This window comes from Bombina bombina, chromosome 4 (genome assembly GCF_027579735.1).
Source record: "Bombina bombina isolate aBomBom1 chromosome 4, aBomBom1.pri, whole genome shotgun sequence".
NCBI classification, from domain to species: Eukaryota; Metazoa; Chordata; class Amphibia; order Anura; family Bombinatoridae; genus Bombina; species Bombina bombina.
This window is the reverse complement of record NC_069502.1, coordinates 719,270,242-719,279,138: the sequence shown is the minus strand read 5'-3', so window position 1 is coordinate 719,279,138 and position 8,897 is coordinate 719,270,242. Positions and strand designations below refer to the sequence as shown.

Here is an 8,897-nt window from a genome sequence, read left to right as displayed (position 1 = left end):
GCCATTCCCTATATACAGACAGTCATTGGTGATTTACTTAAACAAGGAGTACTAAAAGAACAGTACAGTCAAATGAACTCAGCAGTCTACCCTGTTCCCAAACCGGATGGTTCTTGGTTAATGGTATTAGACTACAGAGAAGCTAACAGAGTTACACCAAGGGTGACAACACAAAATACACATGCACCTTTTATTTTACACAATTTGCAAAGGAAAACTTTTAAGACAAAGTCAGACTTGGCAAATGGATTTTGGAGTCATCCTATTACTCCAGATAGTTACTGGATAACAGGTTTTACTTGGAGAGGCAAAATTTTGGTATTTACCCGATTACCTCAGGGATTTTTTGATTCAAGTGCGTTATTTACTTAAGATGTAGTAAATTTACTGTCTAAATTTCCAGAAGTGAAGGTGTATGTGGATGACATATTTTTCACATGATAGTGAGGAGTAACACATAGCATAGCAGTGTTGGATCAGGTTTTGACTATATTACATGCTGCAGGTTATATAGTATCTCTTAAGAAATCTCAAATTGCAGGACATACTGTTACTTTCTTGGGATTTGAAATTTCTGAAAGGGGGAGAGGATTATATGATAATTATAAAGACATAATAGCAGCTTTAACACATCCACATTCTCTAAAACAATTAGGTAGTATAATTTGTTTACTTAATTATGCAATGTTTTTCATACCTGATTTCAATGTGTTAATTGCACCTTTGCATGCTGAAGTCTCAAGGGAGATAAAATCTAAAACAAAAAGTCCAAGGGCAAGATTTATCAAGCTCCGAAAAAATGCGCAAAAAAAGTCGCGGAAATTTTCGTAGCTATTCGCAATTTCCGAAATCCAATTATTCGCCAATATTTATTAATATTGTTGAGACAAATTTCGTGCAAAAGTTTTTTGCGATGACAAGCGAATGACTAGTATAGTTTCTTGGAGAATACGATGATTTTCACTTTATTTATCACTCGGAAGTAATTATCATGACTTTTACTTCCGGGAATAGTTTCATTGTTATTATTGTTATTGTCCTATTAAAATAAAAGAAATTAAACACGTGATTGTTTATTCTTGTTATTTCTTATTTATGATTAAAGTTCTTTTTATTCTGCCCCTTTTTTGGCGCTTCTGCACACTGTAAAGTTGCCCTCATTTGGTCGCTAAAACTATATTCTTTTCATTGTTCTTTTTCATAATATATATTTTTATTTATTTTTTTGGTGCAATATATTTACAGAGATTTATATATATATATCGTATTTATTAATATATCAATATTTTTCTACTCCAATTTTTTTTTTTATTTGTATATTTATAATTTTTAATCCAAAAAATAATTGATATATTTTTTTATATATTAAATTAGTTATTTATTTATTATGTCTGCTGCTGGCCTACAGGAAAACGCATCAACTGCCAGCAAAACAAAAGGTGGTCGAAATATACATTTTAGCCTATCTCAAAACAATGTTCTTGTAGACAAAATTTTAAATCACTATGATGTCCTGCTAGGCTGTAGAAGCAGGCAGACACCTATGGCACGTAAAAGGCAGATATGGCAAGATATAAGCCAGGAGGTATCTGCACAGGGTATAAACCCCAAAAATGTCAATAATTGTAAAAAACGTTTTTCGGATATAAAAAGAATAATTAAAATGAAATTATGCAAAGAAAAACGTTCAGCAAGAGGTACAGGAGGTGGTCCAGGATATACTGCTGATCTAATGGAGTATGAGAAGAAAGTTCTTAATTTGATGGGGCCTGAGGTTGTGGAGGGAATTGAAGTGCAAGGAGACACAGACGATTATGCAGGTAAACTATTATTATTATTATATTTATATTGCTAATGAAGTATTTAAATCCTAATTGAAATTGATAAATGTTTTCATTCTCCTCACTCATTACTGGTGATTGATTTCAAATACAATTTTTTTCCTTATATTAATATTTAATTTTGTTTTCTTTGAAACTTTTGTTGAAAAGCACATTTGATGTTCAATCTGTTTTTCACTTTTTGTTTGTAATGGAAGTAACTTAAATAATGCAGTAATATATTTCCAATTTTGTGCACCCTTTTTTTTTTTAGGATCCCCACCTACACAATCAGATGCTCATGCATTAACAGAGATTGCCGCTTGCAGCAGCGTCCTGCAAGAAGTTGGTAGGTATTTGTGCCTATATTGTCCCTCAAGAGTGTGCTATATGTATTTTGCCTTTATAATTTTTTTAATTTTTTTTTATTTATTTTTTAAAGAAGAGAATCATAATGAACAGAATATTGAAGGAGAGGAAACTTTGCTCCTTTTTGAAGGTAAAGCAACATTTTTTTTTGTGTGCAAATCATATTAAAACATTATAAGACATTTTTTTTTGTAGATTCAGATACAGCATGAAATTATAAGCAACTTACAATTTCACTACATTTTTCATATTTTATTAATTATATTGCTATCTATATTTTATAAGATGGAATGTAAATCTTAGCATCCATCCCATTTTAGGATCAGCACCATGGTTAGTGCTTGTTTATTGGAACCACTGACCATGGTGCTGAAACTAAAATATGATGGATGCTTTAAGAATTGCATTCCAGCTTATAACATACAGATAGCAATAGAATTAACAAAAGCTGACAATTGTATTGAAATTGTAATTTGCTTATATCCAGCAATTACAAAATTTGAATGTAATTGTTGTGGAATATTATACTTTAAAGATGCTGATACATGTGTATTCTGCCCTTTTAAAATCTCATCAATATTAAATTTAATTTTCATATTTTCATTTAAAGATGATAGTAATCTATAATAGGTGGCATTGTAAAAATGAAATTATTGTTTATCTTTATTATAGATGATTCAGAAAATGTTGAATACGTTCTGAATTTACAACCAATACAGGAGACATCTCCTGTACATTCCTCAAGTACAAATGTAGAAGTACCAGAAGAAGAAATTGGAGATGTACACGAAGATATCCAACAAGAAGCACAAGCACCAACTGAAGAGGCAATATCAGTAAATTTGGTTAACATTCTGCAATTAGCCACAAATTTTCAGAATGAACAAAGGGCTTTTTTTCAACAGATGAGTGACCTGCAAAGTGAACGCTTGGAAATTGACAGGCAGAGTTTACTTGCACGTCAAGAGACAAATAGGTTGCTTGCATTACTAGTGAATATTTTACAAACAAGAATTGAGAATCATTGATTTTTTTTTGGGTGGGTTTTCTTAAAATGTTTTTTTTGTTTTTTAAACAGTTAATGTATAAATTTTGGTTATGATTTATAACATATCATATGTTAAATTAAAAACTATTAATGCCGTTTGAATGTATTTCTCTATTATTAATCTTTACCTTTTTTAAAAAATAACAGACACATATATTATAATATATTAATTTTTAATAGAAACTAAACCAAAAATGCAAATATAATTGAAATATAGAAAGTTAAATTTTCAGGGTTTTTTTTTTTTCTTTTTTTTTTTTAATACATTTGATCCGTTATGGCTCTTCTAAAATTTTGGATGCTTCTTGTTATGCTATGCATCATTACTTCTAACCGATCAAATTCGGCGATTATGGTCTCTCTTGAGATGAGTCCAAGTTCTTCTTCCACAACCTCTTTTAAAGATAAAAAAATTTATTAAAAAAATTGTTAGTAAGATTTAACATTCATTTTGTCCAATTTTTATAAACTGAAGTTTATAATATATATTAATGTGACAATCAACATTACATGCTTCATATAGAACTGAGAATTGGAATACACTTTATAATTTACTCCAATTATCTAAGTTTGTATATTGACAATATCAGTAAATTAGAAAGATGTTTCAAATTTTAGGCTGTATCCAAATGCGTTTTGTATAAAGAACATTTCCACGAACATCCTACAATGTATAAATATTTGTTAATAAATATATATATATATATATGTATGTGTATACAAGAGTAGATACAGCGCCTATATATCCATTTAAAATATGGGTGGTGTATGGGAATATGAGTGAAAACTAGAGCTGATTATTAGAAAAATAATAGCAATTAAAAGAATATTTAAAAAATATATAAATTATTGGAATCAATTATGCTTGAAGAATGATGAATAGATTATGAAACAGTGTTCATATGAGTCTTTAGACAATATATAGTCCGTAGTAAATCTTCATAAGCAGTTGGTATCAGTAAATAGATGGTATGTAATACCCTTACCAGATAATACCTCAATCTGATGAGGTAAGTATGCCGCACTGGGGGTATATACAGATGGTAGAATCTTCTCCTTGTATTCAGATGTGGTGCCTCTTGGGTTTTCGTGAGCCTCCTGGAGTATGCAGGGATATGTTTCTTGTTGTAGATAAATCCCTTGTACTTCCTTTATGTTGGTAGTTAGCCTCTTGGAGTACCTTTTCTGTCTTGGTATACACTTTCTCCAGCGTAAAGATACCAAGGTGTCCCACATCAGACCGGTCCTATACTAACCAGTTTCCACACTGCAGTGTGGAAACTGGTTAGTATAGGACCGGTCTGATGTGGTGTATACCAAGACAGAAAAGGTACTCCAAGAGGCTAACTACCAACATAAAGGAAGTACAAGGGATTTATCTACAACAAGAAACATATCCCTGCATACTCCAGGAGGCTCACGAAAACCCAAGAGGCACCACATCTGAATACAAGGAGAAGATTCTACCATCTGTATATACCCCCAGTGCGGCATACTTACCTCATCAGATTGAGGTATTATCTGGTAAGGGTATTACATACCATCTATTTACTGATACCAACTGCTTATGAAGATTTACTACGGACTATATATTGTCTAAAGACTCATATGAACACTGTTTCATAATCTATTCATCATTCTTCAAGCATAATTGATTCCAATAATTTATATATTTTTTAAATATTCTTTTAATTGCTATTATTTTTCTAATAATCAGCTCTAGTTTTCACTCATATTCCCATACACCACCCATATTTTAAATGGATATATAGGCGCTGTATCTACTCTTGTATACACATTTTTCACTTACTGACTGGGACCTCACATCTCAACCAGTACTTGTCTTATATAGCTGCCACTATACCATACACAATACTGACTAGCGCCAACTATAGAGTATCACTTGTGTCTACCCAGTATACTGAGTGAACACATTTTACTTTCTTCTCTATATATATATGTATGTATAAATTTTTTAATATATATATATATATTTATAAAAACAAAATAATAATTATGGCTAAAAACAAATGTAAATAATTTGTACTTACGTGTACCAATGTTTCTTGTGGAAGTAGAATCTTCGACTTCAACATCATCTAGGAATAAAACAAATTAATGAAACGGATTACCATATTCAAATAAAGATGCTTATAGAAAAGCAAAATCATTATATTACAAATACCAAAACCAACCTTCAAAACACACAGAATCGGAGTCCGAAGAATGTTCTACTGTTATTTTTGGTCTTTGGATAGGTAGAACAAAATCTGGCTCTTCCGTTCTAATTTCTACTGCTGCTTCTATAACCAAAAAAAAATATATCTATATAATATAGGCATTTTCTGTTTTTCAAAAGCTGTTATGCGCAGTAGAGACCTGTAATCGTTGCTAGTGCTGATCGGGTGTGAGGGTGGTGTGAGGTTGGCGTTTCCGGGTGTGAGAGAGCTGAAAATACATAGCGAGTAGAGATAGGGAGAGAGACAGCAAAAGAGAGAGGGGAGAAAGGGGAGAGAGAAATCAAGAGAGAGGGGGGAGAGAGACAGCAAAAGAGAGGGGGGAGAAAGGGGAGAGAGAAATCAAGAGAGAGGGGGGAGAGAGACAGCAAAAGAGAGGGGGGAGAAAGGGGAGAGAGAAATCAAGAGAGAGGGGGGAGAGAGACAGCAAAAGAGAGGGGGGAGAAAGGGGAGAGAGAAATCAAGAGAGAGGGGGGATAGAGACAGCAAAAGAGAGGGGGGAGAAAGGGGAGAGAGAAATCAAGAGAGAGGGGGGAGAGAGACAGCAAAAGAGAGGGGGGAGAAAGGGGAGAGAGAAATCAAGAGAGAGGGGGGATAGAGACAGCAAAAGAGAGGGGGAGAAAGGGGAGAGAGAAATCAAGAGAGAGGGGGGAGAGAGACAGCAAAAGAGAGGGGGGAGAAAGGGGAGAGAGAAATCAAGAGAGAGGGGGGATAGAGACAGCAAAAGAGAGGGGGGAGAAAGGGGAGAGAGAAATCAAGAGAGAGGGGGGATAGAGACAGCAAAAGAGAGAGGGGAGAAAGGGGAGAGAGAAATCAAGAGAGAGGGGGGATAGAGACAGCAAAAGAGAGGGGGGAGAAAGGGGAGAGAGAAATCAAGAGAGAGGGGGGATAGAGACAGCAAAAGAGAGGGGGGAGAAAGGGGAGAGAGAAATCAAGAGAGAGGGGGGAGAGAGACAGCAAAAGAGAGGGGGGAGAAAGGGGAGAGAGAAATCAAGAGAGAGGGGGGATAGAGACAGCAAAAGAGAGGGGGGAGAAAGGGGAGAGAGAAATCAAGAGAGAGGGGGGAGAGAGACAGCAAAAGAGAGGGGGGAGAAAGGGGAGAGAGAAATCAAGAGAGAGGGGGGATAGAGACAGCAAAAGAGAGAGGGGAGAAAGGGGAGAGAGAAATCAAGAGAGAGGGGGGAGAGAGACAGCAAAAGAGAGGGGGGAGAAAGGGGAGAGAGAAATCAAGAGAGAGGGGGGATAGAGACAGCAAAAGAGAGAGGGGAGAAAGGGGAGAGAGAAATCAAGAGAGAGGGGGGAGAGAGACAGCAAAAGAGAGGGGGGAGAAAGGGGAGAGAGAAATCAAGAGAGAGGGGGGAGAGAGACAGCAAAAGAGAGGGGGGAGAAAGGGGAGAGAGAAATCAAGAGAGAGGGGGGATAGAGACAGCAAAAGAGAGGGGGGAGAAAGGGGAGAGAGAAATCAAGAGAGAGGGGGGAGAGAGACAGCAAAAGAGAGGGGGGAGAAAGGGGAGAGAGAAATCAAGAGAGAGGGGGGATAGAGACAGCAAAAGAGAGGGGGGAGAAAGGGGAGAGAGAAATCAAGAGAGAGGGGGGAGAGAGACAGCAAAAGAGAGGGGGGAGAAAGGGGAGAGAGAGAGCAGAAGAACGGGAGAGAGAGACATCAAAAGAGAGGGAGATAGAGAGAGAGCATTGTACATTAACTTTATTACCTATTTATCTTTGTTGTAATTTTAATAAATCTGTGGACATAATTTCACGGGTATTATACAAATAAAATGTAAGTGAAACACTTTTGGTTATATATGAGTAATCAATTACTGAGTGTCTAAAAAAGTGTAACAAAATTTACCATACCTTCTGTATTTTCTTCGAAAGGTTTTTCAATTACAGTAATCTGTCTATTTTCAAGTGTGACTGTGGGCATCGGTGGTGATCCGGAAGTTTCATCACTAACAACCTCCATAGTCCTCAGATATTTAGGGCATCTTTTGTTTGTTTTTTCTCTCCTGTCTGATCCAATAAACAAAAATATATATATATAAAATTAAGATTTCCTTTTGTTAAAAACAATTATATAGTGCACAATAGCGTTATTGCTAGATGACATTCTTTTTACTTGTGCCCCAAGAATGTATCCAGGCGCATAATAACAGGCATTCCATGATACCTTTTTGGGGCGCAAGCAAAAAAGAAAAAGTCATGTGCCAATCATTGCGCACTGTATAATTTTCTTTCATTTTCGAGAACACAAATTAGCAATATTTGATGAAAGTGCATTGTTTTTGGACCCTTTCTTGGGGCATAGTAACAGTATACGATACCTTTGTTGGGGCACAAGAAAAAAATGAAAAGTCATGTGGCAATCGTTATTGCGCACTATATAATTATAACTTTCAGTAGCAAGAACCATAATGTTTATAAATTTTCTTTTAAAGTTGCAACATTTTTTTGGGAAACTTTCAAGGGGCATAATAACAGGCGTTCCACGATACCTTTTTGGGGCGCAAGCAAAAAAGAAAAAGTCATGTGCCAATCATTGCGCACTGTATAATTTTCTTTCATTTTCGAGAACACAAATTAGCAATATTTGATGAAAGTGCATTGTTTTTGGACCCTTTCTTGGGGCATAGTAACAGTATACGATACCTTTGTTGGGGCACAAGAAAAAAATGAAAAGTCATGTGGCAATCGTTATTGCGCACTATATAATTATAACTTTCAGTAGCAAGAACCATAATGTTTATAAATTTTCTTTTAAAGTTGCAACAGTTTTTTTGGAAACTTTCAAGGGGCATAATAACAGGCGTTCCACGATACCTTTTTGGGGCGCAAGCAAAAAAGAAAAAGTCATGTGCCAATCATTGCGCACTGTATAATTTTCTTTCATTTTCGAGAACACAAATTAGCAATATTTGATGAAAGTGCATTGTTTTTGGACCCTTTCTTGGGGCATAGTAACAGTATACGATACCTTTGTTGGGGCACAAGAAAAAAATGAAAAGTCATGTGGCAATCGTTATTGCGCACTATATAATTATAACTTTCAGTAGCAAGAACCATAATGTTTATAAATTTTCTTTTAAAGTTGCAACAGTTTTTTTGGAAACTTTCAAGGGGCATAATAACAGGCGTTCCACGATACCTTTTTGGGGCGCAAGCAAAAAGATAAAGTCATGTGGCACAAACGCTATTGCGTTATTGCGCACTCTATAAGTATAACTCATTTTCATTTTTTAATAATGTATATAAATATTTTTTACAAAGTTGAAACATTTTTTTTGGGATCCTTTCTTGGGGCATAATAAAAACATTTCTTGATAGTGTAAACTAAAATAACAAATTTAATCAAATATAATAGAATTTAACATATACCTTGATTCAAATATATATTTAATTCTTAGTGGACGGAAAATAATTTAT

General features: G+C 35.0%; 1 protein-coding gene across 1 annotated transcript; it reads left to right on the top strand.

Annotated features, from left to right (window-relative positions):
- The first annotated feature begins 1,663 nt into the window (after window positions 1-1,663).
- On the top strand, window positions 1,664-3,217 carry LOC128657789 (uncharacterized). Its single transcript, XM_053712202.1, has 4 exons — window positions 1,664-1,820; window positions 2,095-2,169; window positions 2,263-2,319; window positions 2,862-3,217. Exons 1-4 carry the CDS (start codon window positions 1,664-1,666, stop codon window positions 3,215-3,217), a joined length of 645 nt encoding a protein of 214 aa, XP_053568177.1.
- The last annotated feature ends 5,680 nt before the right edge of the window (window positions 3,218-8,897 follow it).